Raw genomic sequence first — 24,450 nt, forward strand, 5'->3', positions numbered from 1 at the left:
CCACGTCCTAGGCCGGGCAGCCGGAAGTAGAGAGGCAGCCGGAATTGGCTTATGAGGCCAGGCCGTGGCCTGGGGGGCGGCGGCCTCAGACCCCAGGTCTGGTGCAGGGCCGATCCCGGGCGGGAGCAGCGGCTCTGAAACGCGCACGGCCCCTGCGGGTCTGGTTCCACTGCCCGCCTCGGCGGCCAGTTCCTCCGGGCTCTCGCCGTGTAGACTCTGCTAGGGAAGGCGAGCCGTGGCAGCCGGCCGTGTGGGAGCTCGTGGTGCGCCGCCAGGGTGCCCAGAGGCAGTTGCTGCAGGAAGCGAGAGTTAGGGTGCCGCTTTGGGAAGGACGTTCGGGTGAAGTGTTCCCTGACAGCCGAGCATGGAGTCGTCGAGCTAGACCTGAACTTGCAGGGCCTTGGGAAGACGCGCCCCGGACCGCGTCGTGACGCGCGCGCGGTGCCGGCTCCGGGCGCTTCGGGCGCTTCGGGCGCGGGCTCCTGCACCCGGACCCCGTTGTTTACCACGGTCACGGTGTGCTGTTCCGCCTTGCAGGGAGAGTTCGTGAATGAGTACGTCGGCGAGCTGATCGACGAGGAGGAGTGCATGGCGAGGATCAAACACGCACACGAGAACGACATCACACACTTCTACATGCTCACCATAGACAAGGTAGTGCTGCCAGCTCCCCACGGGCCGTGCGCTGCGCTGTGCCCCGGGGCCACAGGCCCGTCTGTGGTCCCGCCCGCGTGGCCCGGTCTTCAGCCGTTTATGCTGAGCCGTTCTCTCCTGAGGGGCACGGCGCCTTCCGGCAGCTGCCTGAGGGCCTGTCCGCGTGAGGGCGTCCTGGGGCCGCGTGCGTCCGCTGGTGCGCGCACAAAGTACCACACAGGCCGGACCAAGGGTCGGTGAAAAGAGGAGAAAAGATGAGGAGGGTTACACGTTGTCGGCCGCACAGCCCAGGTGTGCAGTTTGCAGGGTACGTCGGCCAGAGGGACCGATGTCCTCGGAGCAGGGGCCACGCCGCCCGTTTGCCGGTGGGGGTGAACGGAAGAAGGTGCATCCGGGACGCTCACGGGCCGGCTCCCGCCCGCCAGGACGGCCCTTCCCGGGTGTGTGCGCGGCGGGCTGCTCTGACCCCAGGGGCGGCCTCTGTGGTGCCCGAGCGCCGTGCGTGGGGAAGGCGGTCGCGAGGCTCGTGTCCGCTGCTTGGCCTTGAGGCCGTCGTCCAGCAGGAGCGGGTGGCTACCGCGAAGGATGGCCGGAAACGAGGTAGAAGATGATCACGCACCAGGTTAGGATGGTCCCGGGGACCTCGCAGGGTCGTCCCCAGGGAGGCCGCGGCCCCACCACGAGGAGACGAGGCGGATGCCGCGGTCCGTGTGCGCTTCCTGCCGGGACCCTAGACCCTGGGGCTGGGATGCCGGACGGGACCCCCTGGAGACCGTGCGGGAAACCCCACTGTGGACACGGTGCCGTCCGTGACGGTTAAGTGTCTGCACAGGGAGCTCCTCGTGAGGACAGCGCTGACGTGTCCGAGGAACTCACTGGCAGAGGGCGAGGGAAGGAGCGTGTGCGCGGGCACCTCTGCGGGCTAGGTGACGAGGAGAAAGCAAACGTGCGAAAGTGTCAGTTAGGCGGCGTGTCCGGGTGAGAGGTACGGGCGTCGGCTGTAGCATTCCGTGTTTCTTCCTGTAAGTTCGAAATCGTTCAAGGTGAAGGAATTGGTTAGAAAGGTGAGGGTCCTGCACCAGAGGGGGGCGGAGCTCCTCCCTGGGCCCGTCGGGGGGCACAGTACATCCGGAGCTCCTGCCGGAGGCGGGTCCGGCAGACCCCACAGGCTGGCAAACAGGGATCCCGTGGTACGAGAACACCCAGCTGTGGATGGGGGAGGACCGACTGCCCACAACACCTGTGTAGGGTGGCGGGTGAGGGGCAGAGAGGCCGCTTCTCGGAAGCAGGGGCGAGCGCGTGCAGCCTCCGGGGGCCGACCCTCGTGTGGGGACCACCGCCAAGGCCTGCTCGGAGGCCTGGCGGGCAGCTGGAGCTGAGGCACCCGTGTAGACCCCTCAGAGGGCGGTAGTCCTAGGCGAGGGGCCCGTACGCTTGGCCCCGAGGGTAGTGGATTCAGGCTTCCCGCTGCCACCCCCCTCCCTTTTAGACGGTAGTGGTGAGGGAGGTTGTTTTATTAGAAGTTTAACACTTGAAACGCGTGTCTTACCAGGTTTTGGAGTCAAAATGTAAACCACTCGTGTGTTGTAAGAAATGCCAGGTTCGTCATTTAACACACAGATTGGTCCCTGAAACTGCTGAACCCTAATAATTCACTTAGGCTCCCTGACTGAAGAGAAGATAAAGCCAAAGGCCCACGAGAGAGAAACAACTCATACCTCACGTCACGTCCTTGCCATAAAAAGAGCGCAAGTCCCACTTCAGCGCTTACCGGGCCGTGGAACAAGATGTCCTCAAGCAGGACCTTCACAAAGTCTCAGCTTTTGGTGGGAGCCAGAAGTAGCAAGACTGAAGTCTGGCACCAAGTCTTAAGTGAGCGTGTGAGAAACGGCCGAAGCCATTAAAGGAGACGTGGCGATCACGCCTCACACCGAGAGCTAACACGCAGTGGTCGAGATGAGCCCAGAAGGCGGCTGAGGAGACGCTGGGCAGCCACAGGGCAAACGGCTGGAGCGGAAGCCGGGACCAGAGAGGCTGTCGGCCGTGGCACGGGAAGGGAAGATGAAAACTTTGTCGGAGAGGCCGGGAGACGCAGAAGGCAGACATGTTCAGATGCTCCAGAAGGAAAGACAAGAGAATGGGGGAAGGGTGATGTGGCAAAAGGATTTTCTAGAATCTGATGGAAACTGACCCAAGTTTTGAATAGCATAACTAAAAATAAACGTATACCTAGAGATGCTATTAAAAAAAAAAAAACCCAAATGCAGCAAAGACATGTAGCAGGGACACCAGAGACTGAAAGTGGCAGAGAGAGGAGCACGTTCCAGGAGCGACAGTCAGACTCCTCCACGTGTGACCCGCGGCCTGAAGACACGGCACAGAGTGGCAGGTGGTAGCCCCCACTCCACAGTTGAGCACCACCACAGTTGAGGAAGCAGAGTGAGCTTCAGAAGTGACCTGCGAGACGCAAGCAGGTGTGGTGTGCACGCGAATCCACAGTGGGCACACCTGTACGGGTCTGGCTGCCTGGCACCGTGGGAACCACGGTGGTGATTGCTGGGCAGCAGGGGCTGTGGCGTCAGGGGCAGGGCAGGCTGACGGCCCCAGAGGGGTTGGAAGTGGTGGCACGGAGCCATTGCGAGCTGCTTGTTTTGTGTGGATGCGGGGGTGAGGTGTCACCAACTTTCCACTTTGGCAAAGTATACATGTTAAAGCTACACTGAAAATTACTAAATGTATAGAAACAGAAGGTGTGACTTCCAAGTCGTCGACTGAGTGGAAAGGAGCATGAGGAAAGTAGACAGTGAGGTAGGAGGGAGGTAAAAAGAGAAAAGAGGGTAATTAGAAAGCATGGGTTTAGCTCAGCTGGTTCTGTGTCCAACTCGTGATTTCAGCTCAGGTCATGATCCCAAAGTTGTGGGTTCAAGCCCTGCATCAGGCTCCATCCACAATGAATATGGAGGCTGTTTGGGCCTCTCTTTCTCTTTCTCTCTCTCTCTCTCTCCTACCCATCTCCTCTGTTTTTTCTCTCTTAAAAACAAAAAACCATGCACGGGATACAAAAATACACGTGTGGCAATGATCACAATAAATGTAAATGGCTTAATTTATAAGACTAAGGTTTAGACTGGCTAAAATACGGGAACCTGATTTAAAAAAAAAAAAAAAAATTTAATGTTTATTTATTTTTGAGACAGAGAGAGACAGAGCATGAACGGGGGAAGGTCAGAGAGAGAGGGAGACACAGAATCTGAAGCAGGCTCCAGGCTCTGAGCTGTCAGCACAGAGCCCGATGCAGGGCTGGAACTCACAGAGCGTGAGATCATGACCTGAGCTGAAGTCGGACGCTTAACCGACTGAGCCACCCAGGCACCCCAGGAATCTGATCTGAAGCTCTGCGACTTATGTATTAAGAATGAACTAGAGGGGTGCCTGGCCGGCTCAGTCTGTGGAGTACGGGACTCTCTGATCTCGGGGTCATGAGTTCAAGCCCCATGTTGGGTGTGGAGATTACTTTAAAAAGTTAAACAAAAAAAGGAAGCAGAAAGCTTGTAAGTGCACTAGAAAATTAAAAACTTAGTAAAGGCTAGTGCAGAGAAGGCTGTTCGTAGTACATTAGCATCAGATAAGGTAGACTTTGAACAGCCACAGCAGCCAAGGAGGAGGCCTTAGTAGGGTCCTCACTCCCCTGCTTACTGGGTGCAGTTGTGGGGGTGGAGGAGACCCAGGAACTCAATGCGTATCTAACAGCTTGGAGAGATCTTAAAAGAAGGTCAATGAAGAAAACAGGAGACAGGAGCGGACCCACGGTGCAGCAACAGGAACCTGTAAACATTAAAATACATGTGGGACTGTGGTAGGAGAGGGTGGCTGCTCGCTCCCAGAGCAACAGCAACAAAAAGTATATGGAGTACGTCTTCGGTGGGGCTGGGGACAGACAGGCCATCAGCCAGGAAGTGCCTTTGTCGGAAGAGACGAAGAGCCGTCTGCGGGTGGCACCTGCTGGGCAGCAGCACTGAGTCTCGGAAGGGGGCAGCGGAGACAGGAGGTGTGGGGGCTCCTGGGAGGCAGGAGTGACGGGCTCGGGAAGGGCCGTCTTCCGAGAGAGAGAAGGTGCCCGAGACAGAGCACGCGGTGCACGTTCCCTGAGTCCGGCTGCTGCGGAGCCCCGGCGCCCTCCGAGCGGGGTGGTGAAGGGACCACAGAAGCTGCCTGTGGTGGAGAGAAGCCACTGGGACGGGTGCCGTCACAAAGCACTGGACTTGAGAGAGTGAGGAGTCGGAGGCGGCCGGACGGCAGGCAGGGCTGAGTCGGGAACGCAGGGGGCGTGGGGTGGAACGGGAGGAGACCGGCATCTCCCAGCAGAAGCTTCAGCTGCCCGGAACGCGTGGGAGCGCGGGGCAGACGCGGGACAGACGTGGGGACTGAGCAGGACGCGGCGGGGAGACAGCGGGGAAGGACGAGACCAGCACAACACAGGGCACAGGCCGAGGACAGTCTCTGCATGACCGCGGGCGCTCCGGACACCGGAAGGAGGTGAAGACGGTGCTGTGTTTCCGGGAAATCCATCCAGAACGGCCAGCGTGGTGAATATTGTATCAAAATTATGGGTGTGACAAAACCCTCCGGTAGCCAGACGAAGACACTGAATTGCGTGCCAGGGAAGGGAATGAGGCTGGCTTGCCAGCTGTGGACACAGAGCTCCGCGCCTGAGCACAGAGGGTCAGCTCCCACACGGTGTTCAGGAGAAGAGAGGGCCAGAGACCAGAGACCCTGCGGCCAGCTGAGCGGTTCGTCAGGGGCAGCGGCTACAGGGTAAGAGGCTCGAGTGTGAGGCGCGGAGCCAGGAGACTGTCCGGGAGCACAGCGCGCTTGGGGTATCGTGCCCGACACAGGGAAGGGCAGCCCAGGTCACCTCCGGTGGGAGCCGGGGATCGGAGCCGGTAGCTCCCGGAGGGAGACCGAAGGTGGCCGAGCGGTGCTGGCGAGGTGGGGTCACTGAGGCCATGGTGGCAGACCCGTGGGTGCCACACACGGCCGGAGATGCCGGGCTGCTTATAAAGGGCGGTCGGGAGGACAAAACTCCAGATTGCCAACAGGACGGGAAAATTGTAACGAGATCCGCGTTCCTTCGCGGCGAAAGGCTTAGGAGGCCCGCGTGCGAACAGAACAGGCTGGTAGGTCAGACTTGTGCACGGCGTATCGTCCTATCTGTAAACAGGGAATTGAATTAACTCACCTGTTTAAAGATTCCCCAAGTGGTCTGTAAAGCAAAGCCTGCTTCTCTGCTGTCCGTAGAAAGAAAGATTCTGAAAGCTGGAGCGTCAAGTCGTGTGCGGGGCGGGCGGCCCCCGTCAGGTGAGGCCGGACTCCGGCCCCACCATGTCCGGGGGCTCAAAGGAAGGCCTCGATGGCGGCAAGGACCCCTTCGTGCAGAGCGCGTGCCCGGCGCCACATCCCTCGAGCGGCAACAGGGAGGCCAGGAGAGGCTGGGGGAGCCGGTCTGCCATGCGTCTGCCTCCGAGGCAGAGGGAGGGGCCCTGGACAGACAGACAGAGAGAACACGGTTAATGAGGGAACTGAAGTCAACGCACAACTTTAGCAGTTAGCAAACAGCACAAGTAAAAAGCCACATCCGTCTCCCCGCCCCACCCCCCCCCCCAACACGGTGCCCAGTACTTTCCAAAGACACACCCCCTCCCCCTCCCCCACCCCCACCCCCACCCAGGGGCAGATCCCAGGCCCGGCCCAGTGATGGGGCAGAGGGAGCGGGCTTGGGGCCCACAGGAGGGGAGGGTGCGCCCCTGAGAAGCACCCCCCCCGCCCCCCGGGAGCGCAGGGGCCTTCACAGCCCAGGACTGACAGACACAGGAAGGCACACCCACTGTCACCTTAACGAGTGCCGCGGAATCCTCTGAGGCTGCGTAAGCCCCGCTCCCTGAACACTCGGAAACCGGGAAAAGAAGGGAGAGAAATTTCTTCCAGTTTGGTGAAGCTGTGAAAATCCGTCCCAGACTCTCGGCCTGGAAGGCTCAGGAAGGAGACAAGATGCTGTGGCTGCTGCTCCTGACCCCGGACACGGCGGCATGGGGGAAGGCTCATGGACGACCTGCGCACCGGCGTCGGGTCCCCCCCCCACACACGCGGAAACACTGGCGACGGCTCTCCCGCGGGACACGTGAGAGGACGTGAATGAACGAGACACGGCTCCGTTTCTGGTTGAGAGGAAATGTCGTCACAATGTGCGTCTTCCCAAGTGTCAAATCGCTGTGATCTCCACGCAGATATTAACAATTTAAAGTAAACGTTGGGGCGCCTGGGTGGCTCAGTCGGTTAAGCGTCCGACTCCGGCTCAGGTCATGATCTCACAGCTCGTGGGTTCGAGCCCCGCGTCGGGCTCTGTGCTGACAGCTCGGAGCCTGGAGCCTGTTTCGGATTCTGTGTCGCCCTCTCTCTCTGCCCCCGCAGAGCACTCTGTCTCTCTCGCTTTCTCTCAGAAATAAATACAAACGTTAAAAAAAATTATAAAAGTAAGTGTCGATGGGCCATCTAGAGCCCACGCAGACGGCGAAGCCCGCAGGACTGAACGGCACTCACTCACGCTCCCTGGCGTTCCCGTGAACGGTGTGGCCCAGTCTCAGCGGCAAGTGACGGGGCGGCGGACGACAGACCTCTGGGCAATGGTGCCCCCTCGCTGCGCTCACAAGAGTAGATCTTCCAGATGCTGTAAGGAGCCAGGAAACACCGGAGGTCTCTTGTGTAACTTAGGGGTTCGAGAAGGCTGTGCGAGGCTAGTCGAAGACCCCGAACGCATAAAGTGAAGGATTAACAAAATCAGTTGTGTAAAACCGGGCAAGTTTTGAGCGAGAAAAGGTACCATCAAGTTAAAAATCGAGTGTTGTCCTAAGAGAAAGATTTGACACGTAGTCACCAAGGGTCTGGTATCCAGAATATACGCACACGTGCGCGCGCACACACACACACATAGGGAGGGAGCTGCGGATCACCAGGTCGCCCAGGGATGCTGGCCCTCAGCCAGGAAGTGCACCCTGGAGCCCTGGGGCCGGTGACGCCGTGGAAGCTGTGGGGCCAGGGCCTCCGCCGCTGTGGGAAGGAACACTGTGCGGGCCGTGAAAGGCCCCTATGCGGAGGGAAAGGGCACACTGCAGAGCGAGCCCGTTCTGATCGCATTTCTGTATTGAAAGGAACACCTGGTGTGGGTGTAGATTGTGTGTTTGCACGTCTGTTCACCCCATTCACACAGAGCTTTGCACAAACTCGTGACCACAGTGCTGTATGTGCCTGATCTTAAGTGCCCTCCTCCCCCGTGCATCTCTTACCTCGGCTGCCCCCCTCACGGGGCAGGGACCTCCAGCCGCACCGTCCCGTTGCTGGACGGTGATGGCGTGTGCACGAGTGCTGCGTCGCGGGCTCGGCCCCAGGGCAGGGCCACGGTGTGCGCATATTTGTGGTTTTTCGCCCGCGCCGGGCTGCTTTAATCAAACCCGTTCCTGCGGTCACCGAGTGCGTCTGGTTCCGTTGTCCTTTTCACCTGCGTTTCCTCCACTGCTTGGCAATGTGGACACCTTCCCAAAGTGCTTGTGCGTCTGGGTCAGATCTTCGGGAATCGTGTGGTTCTATCCTTTGCTCCTTTGGAACCGGGGTCCTGTCGTTTGTGTCCCGTCGATGTGAGTCTCTGGCGGCTGTCAGTGGTGACACCTTGCCGTCCCTCCTGGCTTGTCTGTCACCTGCTGGCTGGTGTGGGGAAGCGCCTGCTGGCGGCCCCGTCCTCACCGGGACTCGCTGGGGCTTGGTCCTCGCCACGTGGTCCTGACCTGCCCTCCGTGAGTGAGAGAAACAGAGAACTGGTTTGGGGGCGTCCTGTCCGAGTGGACACAGGAGACCACGGTTTCCAGTACAACATCGTCGGCCAGTGGGAGAGACGGTGAAAATTCCCTTTAAGAAGGGCGTGATGGCTAAGGGTCACCCCCGCGTTTAAATGCGACTTGAAACTTGAGTTGTACCTTACAGGACCGGATAATTGATGCTGGCCCCAAAGGAAACTACTCCCGGTTCATGAATCACAGCTGCCAGCCCAACTGTGAGACCCTCAAGTGGACGGTGAACGGGGACACTCGCGTGGGCCTGTTTGCCGTGTGCGACATCCCCGCAGGTACGACATATCCGCGGGCTCCCCCGAGGCCGTGACACCGGTGTGGACGTGAGCGAGTAGGAGTGTGTGTTGTGGGCCTGACGAACGCGTTTCCAGGGTGGCCGCGTGTCTCTTCTCCCCTAGGGACGGAGCTGACCTTCAACTACAACCTCGACTGTTTGGGTAACGAGAAGACAGTCTGTCGGTGCGGGGCCTCCAACTGCAGCGGGTTCCTTGGGGACAGACCAAAGGTAAAGTCACGGATGCCAGCCTTTCTGACGTCTGCGGACACGTCCGTCCCTTCTTCCGGGCTGGCGGGTAGCTTTGGCGGGCAGGAGGGGTCCCTGCAGGGTGTGGGCGGCAGGGCTCCGGGCTCCTATGGCTCACGCGGCCGGAAGTCTGCAGCCAGAGCGCCGTCCGGGCCTCTCTCTGTCTGGAGGCTCTGCCGGCTTCTGGCGGTTTCCAGCCGGCCTTGGCGTTCCTTGGCTGGTGGACGCATTACTCCCGTCTCTGCCCTGATCTGCATAGGGCCTTCTCCCTGTCTCTGTGTCCCTTCCTCTCCTCGTGAGGATGCCAGTCATTCTGGGTTAAGGGCCCGCCCTGCCCCAGCCGCACCTCATCCTAACACATCACATCCGCATCAACACCGTTTCCAAGGAGCATCCCGTTCTGAGATTCCGGGCAGGTCATGAATTTGGGGCCCACTTACCTGCCTGCCTAGGCCCCCAAACACGGGGGGGATCACGGGCATCTGGCCCGGAGTTGGGATGTCCACGGGGGTCTGCCGCTTCAGCCGAGGGCACGATTTTGTTTCTGTCGCTCACAGTGCGGTTCTTACTGGAAAGAGCGAGGGGCGCATCCCGTGGGGGCGGGGCCGCTCCGGGCCTGTGTGTCCCGCCCGCAGATCCGGGAGGCGCTGACAGCCGCTACTACAGAGGCTCTTGGCAGAGCTGGTCCTCCTCGCTGTGCTCAGTGGTCACCCGTGGGGCAGAACAGGCGTGTGTGGGATGAGCCCCCCCCACCCCCCCGAGGCACACGCCTGGTCCCCGCTCGGTCTTCGCCAGGCGAAAGAGTCTGCAGATGCACGCACCTGCACCGTGGCTCTTGTGCTCCCTCTTTGTGGTTCCTTTTGTTACTGCTTTGGTCCACGCATGTCTCGTAAACAAAGCACGTTTGTTTCTCACTTTAGACCTCGACGTCCCTTTCTTCAGAGGAAAAGGGCAAAAAGACCAAGAAAAGAACGAGGAGGCGGAGAACCAGAGGCGAAGGGAAGAAGGAGTCCGAGGACGAGTGTTTCCGCTGTGGGGACGGCGGCCAGCTGGTGCTGTGTGACCGCAAATCCTGCACCAAGGCCTACCACCTGTCGTGCCTGGGCCTGGGCAAGCGGCCCTTCGGTGGGTGAGCGGGCCCCCCCGGCGGCCTTTGGGGGTCCCTGTCGATGGCTCTCCTCTCCCGGTCACAGACTCGTTGGTGACTCAGGTAGCGAGGCCCGGCCCAGGGAGGTCCGTGCGTGGAGTCAGGGCCTGCGGCGGGCACGGCCGGGGAGCCCCTCGGACCGCCCGGAGCGGGGCTTGGGCCAAGGTCCCACGAGTGGCTGCCGAGCCAGGGCTGCCGGCGTGGGAGTGGGGCCGGGCTCCGGGCACAGAGCTCTGCCCAGCCTTGGGTGTCGTAGGAAGGGGGCCCCCGGAGCCAGCCTGGGACGCGCGGGGCCGGGAGGGGGACACGGGGCGGGCTCCGCCTTGTTCTCAACAGCCTTGCTCTGGAGGGATGACGGGTGAGGGTGTGTGACATGTTAACTTGTCCAGAAGCGAAACAGATCCTCATGCAAACCAAAATCTATACAAAGGGAAGCCAAACACGTTTGATCGTAAAAGAAAACAGATCGTGTGCAAAAGATGACAGAACGAGACTTTCTGGACAGACGCGAGAGGGAAGTGTGCAGGTGACGGGGTGGTGACCCCACTGAGCAGCAAGCTGGTGCAGATTAACGCCGGAAAGATCAAATCCCCAGTAGAAAGCCGGTCCAGGCCACGGCGAGGTCACAGAGAAGCCGGAGTGCCAGCGGGGCCCGGGGGTGGGCCGCGTCCCCCGCCGGGCCGGCCCGCCTGGCCTCCGCTCCTCTCCACGTCACCTGGGGAGGAGCGGTGTCGTCTCTGTTCGTCTCACCGGACGGTCCACGCAAACGCTAGAAGTCGTTGATGCTTCCGCCGCTCCGGCTCACGTTTCGTGTTTCGTTGCAGGGAAGTGGGAATGTCCTTGGCACCACTGTGACGTGTGTGGCCGACCTTCCACGTCATTCTGCCACTTCTGCCCCAACTCATTCTGCAAGGAGCACCAGGACGGGGCGGCCCTCGGCTCCACGCGGGACGGGCGGCCATGCTGCTGCGAGCATGACCTGGGGGCCGTGTCGGCCCGGAGCGCCCAGACTGGGAAACCCTTTCCGGAACCCAGCAAGTCCAAGGGGAAGAGGAAGAGAAGGAGGTGCTGGCGGAGGGTCACGGAAGGCAAATAGCGCCAGGCAGTGGCTTGGCCAGCTCCGGGAGTGGGGGGGGGGGGGGAGGGCCGCGGGGGGGGGGAGGGAGGGGGGGGGTCCTGGCCCAGAGGACCCAGCTCGAAGCCGCTATGACAGCCGTGTAGGCCTCCTGGGAGGGAGTGCCTGTCCACCACTGAGCCATCCTCAGCAGCGCCCGCTGCGTCTGCACTGATGACCCGTCTGAGCCGCGAGGTTCAGAAGGTTCCGGGACAAACAAGCCTTACTACACAGCATTACAGCTACACTTGAATTTCTGAGAATGTCAAGGTTCCCTCCCACTCTATTTTTGTAGGTTAAAGTTATAATTGAAAATTAATTGGCATATGAAATGTTTTTATCTCACCTGAAATGTAGAGGGTAGTATTTTTCTAAAGGCTCACTATGATCTCTTTCATCTTAACAAAGTCACTTGGCCAGCTCACCTGCCTTCGTCACTCAGGAGAGACCAGGGCGGGGCCCGGGCAAGGACTCAGACCCTGGATTCCTTGGAAACCATGATTTTGATCATTATTTTGCTCTTCTGGAAACAGCTGTATGGTTTTGGGGTTTTTTGTACTAATGTGAAATTTTTCCTCAAAATGCTTCTTTTCCATCCTAGTGAGGAGCCGGCCCCAGGAGTGGTGATAGTGACAGTGTTGTAAGCTGTCCCGTAGTTTTTTCTGTCGTGGATTTGGACTGAATGGCGCCACCCCGTGGCCCTTGCAAGCGTGGGGTCTCTCGGAGCGGCCTCCCCGGCCCAGGCCAGGTCTGGCGCATCTCACCTGGGCCTGTCCCTGAACGCACTAGGTTCTTACCAACATTTGGGGGAAGACTTTGTATATTTTTTTCATTGGGCTTTTCTTTACCAGTTTCTGGCTTTTATTCTCAATATATTTTTGCTAAACTTGTTTTCACAAATTACCACCGACTGAAACGTGTATTTACTGATGCGGCCCTGAATTCTCCCAGGGAAAGGGGCCAACTCGGTGGGGGTGCGGCCCCGCGGTGAGTTTGTGTGAAGCGCCAAGTTCACAGAAATGGTTCTGTCGGGGCTTTGTGCGCCCGCGGCCCGGCAGGGGACAGTCCCGGCAGCAGGGTACGGCCAGGTGCTCCCCACCCTGGGGACCCAGAGCACGTGGGAGACAGGCTTTTCCGAAAATTGTTCTTTCGGGGTCTGAGGAGAGACGCAGAGTCTAGGACCGTTGCACCTACTTGCTACTCTCCTGTCACCCCTGGGGGTCTGTTCATAGAAAACGGGAGTTGTGCTGGTCACACGCGCCCAGCCAGGACGCCACCGCCAGGCACTCGTGTTGGGGGTCCGAGGCGCCATCTGTGGGTGTCAGGCCTGGAACTTCTCTGTGAGACGTCACTAACTTTTACTCCTTACGAGGCCTGGCCGCACCATGGGAGGAGCTCCTGGGAGCACGAAGGTCTCTTCTCTTTGGAAGTGTCTCTTGACCCTGGGGAGTCCGGAGCACCAAGGGCAGGGGTCCCAGACGCCAGGCAGCCAAGTGCGCCCCGTGGGGCCCGCAGCCTCCATGCTGACGATGGGAGGGAAGGGAATGGAATACTCAGCAGCAGATGCTTGTTTCTGGTTCGTTCTTCTTAAAACAACCGAAGGAGAACAGAGATGTACACACGTCCCTTGTTGAAAACTCCCGAGGTCTCTCCTGTTTCTCTTCCATCATTGCCTCTGCCTCATGCAACTGCAGGACATGCTTGGACCCGGACCCCCCCGTTTAACTGCTTCTCCGTGGCTTGGTGACGTGAGCTCTTGGGGGCAGCGGTCTCTGCTGGGCTCGGACCACGGGGAAGAGTCTGCTTCGGGTATGAGGCTCCGTGGCACCGACGGGGCCTCGCTCGCTACGAACAGGGTCTCACCCGGGCGTCCCTCTGCCCTTCTCCTATCGTGATCCTGGAGGAAGGAGCCATCCGCGGCCACGAAGGAGACACGAGAGCTTGGTCATCAGTGGACCCCTCCTGCGTGTGGCTTAGGTGACCTCTGGAAATGCACTTGCTCAGTAGGACCCGGGGAACTGTGGGGTGCTTCCGCGTAGAACTCGTTTCTCTCAAATCGTCCCAAGAAAATACTGGATTGGTTCATAGATTTATGCTCCTTCTTCCCCAAACAACCTGGAAGGTTGTTCCCACGACGAGCCCAGCAGCGTTCCCATGCCCTGGCGCTCCGGCTCAGGGCCTGAGGGATCCCCGAGGCCTGCGGGCTCCGCTCTTCATGGCCCAGGGCCTTGGGTGAAGCCTCGCCCCTCGCTTCTCCTCTCCCACCAGAAGTCAGACCATCAGACTGGCTTTGCAGCGCACTTTGGGGAGCAGATTAACTTATTTTTGTACTTGACAGTAGTAAAATCTTGTGAGTTTTGAGTCACTTTGATATTTTCAAAGTCTACGATCTGAAGGAAATGCTGGAAAAATTATTTTAAACATGGTTACCCTCTTTCCAAAAACTTAAAACTAATGAGCAAATAACACTAACTTTGAAAATCTCTAGAAAACTGGTTTACGAATCCGAGTACAACAAGGCTGAGGCGCGGCGGCTGAGCTCGAAGGGCCTTCCTGCCAGGGCTTTGCTCTGAATCTGAGGGAGAGCTCGTTTTGGGGGGGGGAGGGGGGGGAGGGGGGAGGGCGGGGGTGATTCGGTCTTTAGGAACGTCAGCTTCACCCCTTTGTCACCAATGTGAAGCAGAAACAAAACGAAAGCCGCCCCGACACCTCCGGATCCCTCAGCGTCAGAACGACCGGTGCTGTGCCCGTGGCCTGCGAGGTCTCGCCCTCCCGTGCCAACACTGGCCTCCGGGGACCCGGGCGCCTCGCACACCGCACGGGGCACAAGGACACGTCCACTCTGGCAGTCAGGAAATAGGACCACTGTGGGGACTGGAGTGGCCCAGCGACCCCGTTTGCCCCGGTCGGTAAGGAACCGCGTGGACAGCCCGCCTCCCTTGCTTCCTGGGCCTCACACGAACTCAGGTCTGCGCGTCTGACGCCTCTGAAATTCTTATCTTGACCTAAAAACCACAGTGTGTATCGTGCCCATCTTCCAGAACTACCTGGTTTCCAGGAATTAAAGATAAGCCTGTTTTGAGGAAAGTTAACGCAAAGGACTGTTGCCAAATTCTCGGTATCCTCTGAGCAGCATAGTGTTGGATGTTAGTCACTAGAGGGAAATGCTGTCGCGGGCGTCGTGCTGTCCAGCGTACCCTGTTGAGATGTGAAATGCCCTGTCAGAAATTAAATATGAATTGAAATGTGCCTGTTGGTGTCTACGCTTCATACAGAATGAGGTCAGGCTCCTCATAGGAACACTCGGTGCTCTCGCCGGTTTCGCTAGACTTAAAAACTTGAAATTCCTGCGGGGGGGCGGGGGGCGGGGGGGCTAGACGAACTGTAGGCTCGGGAACCGCCAGTCGGAGAATAGCATTTAAAGTGGGAAGCTGTGTTTGGAAAACTGTATGTGAGTATTTTTGTATTAAAAACTTTTTAAAGGCTTTTTTTCTTAAACTTATTTTATATGGGATTGCGTTTTGAAGTTCTGGGCTTTTTCCCACTTTTCCGCTTACTTTGCGTGGTCGTTCCGAGGCTGCTGGCACAGCCCCGCCTGCCCTCCCTCGGGGAGGGCTCTGTCCTCAGGCTGTCGCTCCACCGCTCACTTGCCCTGGTAGAAGCTGACCGTGGCCTCGGAGGGATAGCAAACACCACAAACAGTAAGTGTAGCTCTCCTTTCGGAAAAATGCCCCTCCCCCCTTTTTAAACACTCTGATGAGCAAATCCCCATCGAGGGTGAAATGGTCAGGAGCTGCCGACTCTTCTGAGCGGACGCTCAGCCCCGCCCCGGGTCCTCCGTCTTCCCTGAGGACAGCCTTTGACCCTGGCTCCCCCTAGTCGGGGAGTGGCCATCCTGCCAGCCCGCCGCCACCCACCCCAATGGGGGCTGCGGCCCTGGAGCAGAGAGGAGAGGACGGGCCGGCCCGAAACACCGCCGCGGGGCTTTCTTTAGAAAAGCTAGACTTTAATTACTCAGATAGTTTTACAATGAAAACAGGTACCAGAAGACCGGTCTCAACGCTCACAACCGTACAAAAGACAAATACAAAAGCTGCGGGCGGTGAGCGCGGCCCGCATCTCCCGCCCTGGGGTACTCGGCAGCCCTACCTCACCCTGTCCACCGCGCCAGGCATCCCTTTGGTCCCCTCAACCTCGTGGGGCGGGGAGAGCGTCGCACTAGCAAGGAAAAGCCCTCCTTCGTGGTCAGTGGAATTTAAGAAAAAATAAAAAAGATAAAAGTCTAATAAGCAGAGCTGTCGCTAAAATTAGGAAGTTATAACTTTTCTGGTTAACTTGAACATTCAGAAATGTAATATTGAATCCAAAAAAGTATCTGAAATCACACAAAAGGTAACCCATATTAAAATTTAAAAAACAAGTCCAGAACACCCCCGAGAAATGAACCTAAAGCTTTAGCGGGCTGGGGCCCGGTGGAGCCCGGGGAGCGGCCGTCCCGCCAAGCCCCACGGCGAAGGCCAGCATGGGCGGCGGGCGGCCCCTAGGACACGTTGGCCATGGGCTTGTACTTCTTGAAGCGCGTCCACTGGCCTGTGGCATAGTTCATCTCGAACACGGTGTCCACCAGCATGGTGGTGCTGCCCTGGCCGTCCGACTTGGGCAGGTCCTCCGTGTGCTCGCTGAGCTTGATCTGGATCACGTCGCCCTGCTCCTGGCACGGGTTCTCTGCGGAGGGCAGGGGCTGCTGGGCGGGGCACCGGGGACTGAGGAGCCCGTCCCCCCGCCCCTCCTGGGGCCCTTGTCCCCCTGCCCGCCCCCATCCCGCCGTCCCCCCGTCCCCCCCCCCCCCCCCCCGCCCCGGGGCCAGCCACACACACCTACCTCGGGAGCCGGCCATGAAGCCCAGGATGAGGGCCTTCTCCGGCCGTGTGACTTTGTTGGCCGTCTTGAACATCTCCTGCGCGGCAAACATCTGCTCTCTCTGCAAGCGTGGACAGGGGTGTGGGTATCCGGGCACTGTGGGCGCCCCCACTGCAGCTGTGGGCGGGCAAGGCCTCAGCCCGCCCAGGGCACACCTACCGTGAGGGACAGGTTCTTCTTGGGCTGCTGCTGGGCAGGGGGCTGGGTCTGTGGGGCCACCATGGCCACCGGAGGCGTCTGGGCGGCTGGGGTGACGGCCGGGGGTGTGGTGGGCGTCAGGGGAGAGGTGGGCGTTGAGGGTGTGGATGCGGCAGGGCTCGGGCCGCTGTTGTACATGGGTGCCCTCTGCTTGAACTGTGCTGGCAGCGCAGGGCTTGGGGCACTGGGCTCCTCAGGCGGCCGGCTGGCCTGCAGGCCAGCCTCCCGAGAAGACGGTGCTGTAAGTAGAATGCGGTCTGGTGAGGGGGCGGGGGACCCACCCTCCCCCGCCCTTGAGCTCTCCTGGGCTCCACTGCCCCTAGAACAAGGGGACAGGTCCTGCTCCACCTCCCAGGCCCTGACTGCTAGACCCCGTCCTGCCTCTGAGTCCCCAGTGGGAGGCCGTCTGGCCGAAGCTGGGGCCTAAGCCTGAACCACCGGCAGCACCTCCGGGCCCCGCAGGAGCAGGGAGTCTCAGGCTCTTCCAGACGGCAGAGGAGATGTCCAGGCCTGGCCCAGCCCCCTCCCCGCACCCCTCCCTACCGACACCCCCCCCCCCCCCCCCACGGCCCTGGTAACACAGGAAGGCAGCCTCCTCCAGCCCAACAGGGCTGCTGGCCCCCATGGCCCTCTCTGGCCACTTCCGCTCCCGGAGGGCAAAGCTAAGCCCGGTGACGCCAGAGCCCCAGAGTCAAGTCCATTACCCTGGGTCCACCTTTTTGTCAGAAATTCTGGGACTGTGAGGGGATCCCTGGACCCTATCTCGACGTCAGCTGGGCAACCCCCTCCCTCCTCCAGCTCCCCCACTCCCCACTGGGCCCTACGAAGGGGCCTCCAGAAAGGACGGAGCAGGTGAAAACTTGGGGTTTGCACCAGCACAGATGTCCTGCCGCCCAGGGAAGCGCCATGTGAGCAAGGGAGGATCTGCTCCCTCCCCAGCGGGCGGCAGTCCCGGGTGGGTGCTGGGGAGGGGTCTGGAGAAGGCTGAGCCGGACACCTGCCCGCTCACCTGGTGGGGTCTCGGAGCTGGGGATGTAGGACGAGGCCGGGACCACGCTGGGGGTGGCAGGCAGGTAGCTCGTGGAGGGCAGCGCAGGCTCGTTGTTCAAGGATCCGAGTTTCTGGAACAGATTTTATTACAATCCCTCCCAGAAGAGACCCAGGGCTCAGTGCTTCCCCTGGACGCCGGCCTGTGCCGGCTCCCCTGTGAGCCTCAGACTCAATCCTCCACCCCCACGGGAGGCACTCCCAACCCTGGGGCAGGACAGCGGGCACTGCTCTCCTCAGCCCCTATCTGGACCTGCCTCAGTGGGGGGCGGGGGAGGGGGGGGCTTCCCAAACCAGCCAGCCAGGAGGAGAGAAAACACCACTCCACAACAGAAGGAAACTGGGCCGGAAACAAGCCATGCTCACAAGGCCTTTCTCCAGCCCTGGCCCATGGCCCCATCCCCACGAGCTGCGTGGGGATGGTCTGCGTGGACGAGAATCCGAGAAGCAGACTATGCTTACCCGCTGACCCCCTCCACTGTGGGCGGGACTGAGGCCCCAAAGACAGGTCCCCACTAGAGAGGGGAAACCAAGGCCTAGAGGTGAGGAGACTCACCATAGAGCCCCCCGGAGAGCACATGTGGGACACGCACACACAGCCCTAGTGCAACGCCTCTCGCACCCGTATCCACACACACACACACGCTCCCTACAGGGCACACTGTGTGGCTAACCACATGTCGGCCGCGTGAGGAGCTGGGGGGGGGGTGGGGGGAGATGGGCGGTTGTGGAAGGCGCCCCTGCAGCGCCCAGGCCCCACCTGTGTGGACACCAGGCCGGCCGCGTAATCTGGGGTGGCGTTCTCCACGACGGTCTCCTCCTTGGCTGGCTTTTCCACCACTTCCGCATCTGCTGACAAAACAGAGTCCTCGCCAGTGGCCCCGACTGCGCGCACCCCACGAGCAGGCCCAGCGGGCCCCCGGGGTGCAATCCCGAACCGCCACACTGAACGTGTGCTTCAAACACGGTCTCCAGGCAAAGAACAAAGTGAGCTCATTTTCCAGAAGTCCTGCCCCGTGTGATCACCGCGCCCCAAGTTGAGGACCTAGCGTCAAGATAAAAGCCACCGGCGGGACGAGTCACCGGGAGAGGGACCGGCCAGGAAGCGCAGCCCCCAGATGGACTGCAGCCCAGACCCACCCCGATGCCTGACCCCCGGCTCCCCGACCGAGCGCCCGGGCGGAGGGCAGCCCAGACCCTGTAGGGAGCCCCGTGTACACACCCAGCGTCTTCCTCCTCCTCTTTGCCTCTCGGCCGGCTCCCACCATGTCCAGCTCAGAAATGTCGAGCAGCTGTCGAAACAGACAGAAGCCGGCCCTTACCCGCGGTGTGAGGGACACCGAGGCCGGTCTCGTGAGGCCGCGGATACCAGAGGGGAAGTGCCTACCTTCACTCCCCTCTCCTTCCGCAGGGGGGTCCTCGAAGGCGGGATGGGGGTCCGGTTCCCGGCGGGGCTGAAGACACTGGGGGTGGTGGGGCTTCTGAAGGGCGCCTGCTTCGGGATGCCTTTGAGTGGGGCTGCAAAGAGGTGGGGACCTCAGGGACTGGCCCGTCTCCCGCCACTCTCACGGTTCCCTCTGAGGAGCGAGGCCACCCTGCCAGCACACCGCCCGCTTCACCGGCCCCGTGACACCATGCGCGAGCCCAGCGGGTGCAACCCCAATTCCCACGGACCGCCGTGTCTCTGCGAGGGTGGGTGGAGGCGACATCACCAGCACACCTGCGACCCTGGGCGACCCTCTCCTGGTGGCCAAGAGCTCAGGTGTCGAGTCTGAGGGCAAGGCCATAGGAAGCAATGACATCACAGCCAATCTAGGATATTGTTGCCAAAACGTGAACAAAAACAGACACCGTGTCTGCAGCCATCCATCCTAACACAGCGAGCTTCCGACGGCACGGACGCGACTTCTACCCACGCTCCCTTCTTGTACCTCCCAGCAAACTGACCATGAAAGGCTAGATACCCACACGCTGCAGCCAGAATCACCCTCCCTCCCTCCCTCCCTCTCTTCCTTCCTTCCTCCTTCCCTCCCTCCCTTCCTCAAGTTGGTCCTAAGTGTGTCAAAAAGAAGTCACCTGACACACAGCGACCTTCCCTTTCAAGCAGGGCCTGCCCCCCCACCGCTGGGCATCTAGCACCTCCCCACTCTCGCCCCCGGGACCCCATCTCCATGCTCAGCCCGCAGGCCTGCTCCTGCTCAGGTCTCCCCCCGTGAGCCAGGCCCAGGGCACACGCAGCCTCTGGCCAGCACTGCCCTCAGGACACGTTGCTGGGGTGTGGAGAACCTGAGAGCTTTCTCCGGTGAGCGGGGTGGGCGGGCCTCTAGAAGGGACCCCGCAAGGCTTCCCTGTCGGCTCCAACAGGGTGCCCTCTGTTTTCAGGTGACACCCCTCCCCTGCTGCCTGGTCACCCTGGGCCCTGCCTCTTGCCCTTGGGCTGGTTTGTCCGGTGCCTTCTGGAGGCACGCTCCAGGCCACCTGTTCTCTGCTCCTCCTATCTGCTCCGGTGATGTGCGCGCAGGGCTGTTTCCAGCCCTGAGGGAAGGAAGAAGGTACGGCCCAGGAGCACCCGCCACCGGGGCATTTCGCAGTCCACCGTCAGTCCCGTCAGTCCCGAAGCTCTGCGGTGGGGCGGCACTCACCGTGTGCAGGGGGCGCCCTCTCCCTCCCCCCCCCACCCGCATCCTGCTCAAATTCTGGTCTTGCTCCTCTTGGCATGTCCCCGTATATCCTTCCAGGTCTTTCCGTAGGTGGAAAACCTGCATTAACCCTGAGCTCTCCTCATTCCAGCGTTCCTTTCCCAACACCTCTTAAGGCACCTTTGGGGCCCAACATTTAAATGGTGTGGCTAACCAGGAAAAACCGTCTTTGAAGTCAAACCCCAATCTCCGACCCAGAGGCAAGCCCAGAAGCAGGAAGGAGTCCTGCGGCTCCGTGCCCGGGCTGCCAGGGCGCAGCGCAGCGGGCAAGGCCTTACTTGTGGTGTCCATCTTCCGGAGCAGTCCCCGGCCCTTGGCGTGGAAGGGCACGCCCGCGCTCCGCTTCAGCTGCTGGGCCGTCTCAGTGGCTGTAAGAGGGTTGCACGTGTCAGCAGCGTGTCCCGCGGTACATGTGTGTGGCGCTCACGAAATGACTCGCTAGGAAGTAGGTGCTGTAAGTATTCTCACACACACACACACACACACACACACACACACACACACACACACGGGTCTCTCTTCCTAAAGACATTCATACGTTCCCTGAAGCCCAATGTGACTGCAAATGGTATGGTTTTTTGCTTAGAAGACCTACTTTCAAGTAAGGAGAGCCGTGGGGCTGCCCGGAAGGGGCAGAACCGTACTCCAGAGGGGCCCGGCAGGGGGGCTGGAGGGAGGCCTCCCAGGCACCCTGTGTGAGGTCTCAAATCGGGCAGCCCCGATGGGAGTGTCCTCACTGGACACTGATGACCGTGGTCATCAGGCAAAGTGTGTGTGGCGTTTCTCCTCGCAGACGCAGAAGTATGAGGAGGGAACGAGATTTTCCTGAGATGGCTCAGTGGGTGCTGGGGAAGGGGAAGGGAGCAGCGAGGCGGGGCCGGAAGCCTGGTCCCCAGCACTGGGCTCTGCCACAGGGGACAGCGGGGCCACCAGCCCCATGCAGCCACAGCACAGCACCAGACCCAAGACACTGTCTATTCTGAACTAAGAGTCACAACGGCTGGTGTGTTTTACCCAGATGCTTTGCAACCAGGGCATTTACGCATGTCATCGATACCAATTCTGTAGCCATTCAAAATAAAAGTTTATCGGGATATGTTTTGCAATTTGGTTGAAAAGAATCAACTTCCTTGCCTTTTTTCTAGCAAGTAACTTCCACACCCATTTCGCATGCTACTATCTGAGAAAACGTTAAATAAAATGCTCAAACATCTTTACAGTGAAATGCATGCCATCTGCAACTCCAGAAAAAGGCAGTTACAGGAGGGGCCAGCCTTTCAGGAGCTTTTGCCAGGCCACCTATCACTGCCCACATCGCTGTTTGCAGATTTCACTTTCTGTAACAAGATTACACTTTAACCCGAAAATTCTGAAGTTTCTAGAGCAGATTTCAGAAGACACAGTTTAGCGTAGCAGTAAATATTTCTAAAAAACTTTTGCAGACCTCGGTCTCAAAAAGACAGGTTCGGAGCCATAAATCAAAGAACTCTGAAGGTGAAAGCACAGACCGAGGCCGAAGCGCGGCCGTGAGCTCGGCAGGGCGGCCCCGAGAGGACAGGGTCCCCACCAGCCCGGCACCTAGATAGCGGACACTCACATTTCTGCAGGAGCTCTGCCCTCAGCGTGGCACTCTTCGGCTTCCTCTTTAATTGAAAATGTTTCACTGGGGGAGTGAGGGGTCCGGCGAGGGTCGTCAGGGCGTTTTTATTCAGGTACTGGCACTCCAGTGGCAGCATGGCCGACGCTTCACACTCATTCACTGCTCATTCAAGAACCGACACAACTCGTTAGGAGCTCCCTCACCCAGGCCACCGTCGCCACCACTGACGTGAAAACACAACCCAAAGTGCAGTTTCCTATTTATAGCTGCGGGTCTTCCGCTTTGATCCGTCAAAGACGGACTCCCCAGCGTCTCCACTCCACCGGTCGCCCGCCAGTCAAGGCCACCCACGTGGCTGGTGGTCAAGTGGGTGGCCACCCACCAGGACGGGGCCCCACCGGTGTACATCAATACAACAATTTTCGGAGAGTGTCTCCGGCATTCCCAGGCTTCGGAAATGCCCAGACACACCCCGAGCAATAGGTAAGGTGAGTCTGTGGTCACCATAGGCTTCTCTCTGCAGCCTCCACGGGCCCCTGTCAGTGGTCTCTTCTGGCTTCTGCTGGATCCTGGCTCTCAGAAGCAGCACTCGGGTGGCTTCTCTGTCCCCCCAAGAGTCAGAACTCAGGGAAAACCCTTGAAGAAGGAGCTCAAATGCACCCCTATTTTTCCTGCCCCCCCACGATAGGACCAGGCCCCACCCCCCTCCAGGGGCCAAGAAGCCCCCTGCAGCCGAAGACAAAGCAGGCCCTTCCCCACCTCAGAGGTAGACCTCACCTGGACCCTGGTCAAGATAACCACCAGGACAAAGACGTCCCGGGTTTGCTTCCCAGGGCTCCCAAAGACTCTGTGTTGTGTGGGGGGAATGGCCAGGCTACTGGCCCTGTGGCAGCACAGGCTCCATCTTTAAGGGGCACCAGCACCTGTCTCCAGACACAGAGAGATCTGGGAGGAACAGCCCTCCTCATCTTTCTATGTCTTCTCTGATCATTTACGAGAATTTTCTAAATAATTTTCAGTTCAAGCTCAAAATAACTCAACTGGTGATACTTTAAACACACAGTTCTGCGCATCTCCTCTGTGCCAGGGAATGTTCTACGCTCTAGAGACGCAACCTGAATGGGCAGAGCCCATGGCCTGAAGGAGCTGAGCAGTGAGGAGCGGCTTGTGGGCTGTTGACACGCTTGGTATTCTGAGACTGGCCAGAAGCTGGGCAGCAGCTCTGGCGGGGGGTGGGGGTGGGGGTGGAAAATGCACACAGATAACATTTCCGGAACCACAGCAACTGCCCCGCAAACAACGCAACACTGTAGATGTCAAGTTCACATTTCCCTCCTCCCCACATAAAAAACACACACACAAATACCCTTTTCTCTAAGTTCTCCTAGAATATCTTGAACGTTGGGATTCTGTTCCTCAAGGTCAAGGTTAAGCGAGCCGGTGTCGGGAAAGGACTTCAGGATGTCAGCTACCATGAGAACCCAGGGGTCCGAGTCCAGGGTAGCCAGCTGGATAATCTCCGCCAGGGCGCCCTTCATCTGCAGAGAAAGGAGAGACAGTGTCCTGAGCCTGGGGGCTGCACGGCCACCCCTCCCGGAAGCCCCGCCCACTGCTGACAGGCCTTGGCAACCAGCTGGGGACAGCAGCCCCCGCAGGTGCAGGTGTCTGCACACCTTTGTTCCCAAACACAGACAGCAGCCCCCTTCACACCCCACTGAAGCTCTGTGGGGAAGCGTCCAGCCTCCACAGCAACCGCCTCCATGCCGGGCCCCCTCCTCACGGGAACCTGGGCTCCCCTTCCTCTGTGCTTCCCCCACCCCAGGGCCATCCCGCTCCCCTGGGCCACCGCGGCCTCTGCCAGGTCGCGATGCCCACTCACACTGAGCGCCCCCACCTTCGCCTGTTGCCCACTCCCCCTCCCGCAGCAGCCTCTCCCCACAGCCTCCTAGATGGCTCCTAGCGGCACCCGGTGACCGTGTGCCAGGACAGCAGCAGGAGGGAGGGCTGTCCATACACAAGCCCCTGCCTTTGCCAGGCCCACACCCCCATTTAGGAAACCTGCTGATGGGGCACCTTCAGGAAGGAGAGGCGAGCTCACAGTCCTGACGGGGGAGCACGGATGCAGGAGACAGAGGGCCGGGGAAGGGGAGAAGGCAGGACCCTTGAGCCGCTGCAAGACCACACTAGCCCTACACTCACCCCACCTGGTCACTGGTCTTTCCATCCCTCAGACATGTGATTCCTCACTCCTGGCCCCGCAGGGGCAGCAACTGCCCTTCTCACCTGCACCACAGCTCCCTGCCCCCCTCCCATTCCCACCCACTGGAGGAGAGGTACCCACGTGTGAGGTCAAAGCCTCAGGGTGGGCCCCCCTCCCCTGCCAGCCACACACAGGGTCAGGTGCCAGCTGACCAGTTCTAAAAGGCCATATCTTGAAATATGCAGAAATATGTTCTTTTTTTTTTTTTTTTTTTTTAATTTTTTTTTCAACGTTTTTTATTTATTTTTGGGACAGAGAGAGACAGAGCATGAACGGGGGAGGGTCAGAGAGAGAGGGAGACACAGAATCGGAAACAGGCTCCAGGCTCCGAGCCGTCAGCCCAGAGCCTGACGCGGGGCTCGAACTCACGGACCGCGAGATCGTGACCTG

General features: G+C 59.7%; 2 protein-coding genes and 1 non-coding gene across 5 annotated transcripts in view; 2 read left to right on the forward strand and 1 right to left on the reverse strand.

Moving 5' to 3' along the window:
• The window catches only part of NSD2 (nuclear receptor binding SET domain protein 2), a 91,335-nt gene extending 79,096 nt beyond the window's left edge, over positions 1 to 12,239 (forward strand). The window contains exons 18-23 of the mRNA XM_078446371.2: positions 538 to 654; positions 8,686 to 8,827; positions 8,951 to 9,057; positions 9,996 to 10,200; positions 11,047 to 11,287; positions 11,938 to 12,239. Of these exons, the coding sequence (XP_078302497.2) occupies positions 538 to 654; positions 8,686 to 8,827; positions 8,951 to 9,057; positions 9,996 to 10,200; positions 11,047 to 11,287; positions 11,938 to 11,980 (855 nt within the window). The 3' untranslated portion in view covers positions 11,981 to 12,239. The remainder of the gene's footprint in view (positions 1 to 537; positions 655 to 8,685; positions 8,828 to 8,950; positions 9,058 to 9,995; positions 10,201 to 11,046; positions 11,288 to 11,937) is intronic.
• The window catches only part of NELFA (negative elongation factor complex member A), a 39,689-nt gene continuing 17,610 nt past the window's right edge, over positions 2,372 to 24,450 (reverse strand). Inside the window, exons 2-13 of one of the 3 annotated variants that reach the window (XR_014137563.1) lie at positions 23,167 to 23,338; positions 21,798 to 21,959; positions 20,479 to 20,568; positions 18,889 to 19,019; positions 18,724 to 18,793; positions 18,262 to 18,350; positions 17,464 to 17,575; positions 16,416 to 16,693; positions 16,218 to 16,317; positions 14,894 to 16,080; positions 6,546 to 14,534; positions 2,372 to 6,194 (exon numbers count right to left, since the gene is read on the reverse strand). Coding sequence is in view for 2 of the 3 variants with exons in the window: in XM_060655561.3 (XP_060511544.1) it covers positions 15,877 to 16,061; positions 16,218 to 16,317; positions 16,416 to 16,693; positions 17,464 to 17,575; positions 18,262 to 18,350; positions 18,724 to 18,793; positions 18,889 to 19,019; positions 20,479 to 20,568; positions 21,798 to 21,959; positions 23,167 to 23,338 (1,389 nt within the window). In the remaining variant the exon portion in view is untranslated. Of the gene's footprint in view, positions 6,195 to 6,545; positions 14,535 to 14,893; positions 16,081 to 16,217; positions 16,318 to 16,415; positions 16,694 to 17,463; positions 17,576 to 18,261; positions 18,351 to 18,723; positions 18,794 to 18,888; positions 19,020 to 20,478; positions 20,569 to 21,797; positions 21,960 to 23,166; positions 23,339 to 24,450 lie in introns of those variants that run through there. The other 2 variants (XM_060655561.3, XM_081795463.1) reach the window with 2 other exon arrangements.
• On the forward strand, positions 8,451 to 8,577 carry LOC132693487 (small Cajal body-specific RNA 23). Its single transcript, XR_009616854.1, has one exon.

This window comes from Panthera onca, chromosome B1 (assembly GCF_046562875.1).
Source record: "Panthera onca isolate mPanOnc1 chromosome B1, mPanOnc1 haplotype 2, whole genome shotgun sequence".
Taxonomy (NCBI): domain Eukaryota; kingdom Metazoa; phylum Chordata; class Mammalia; order Carnivora; family Felidae; genus Panthera; species Panthera onca.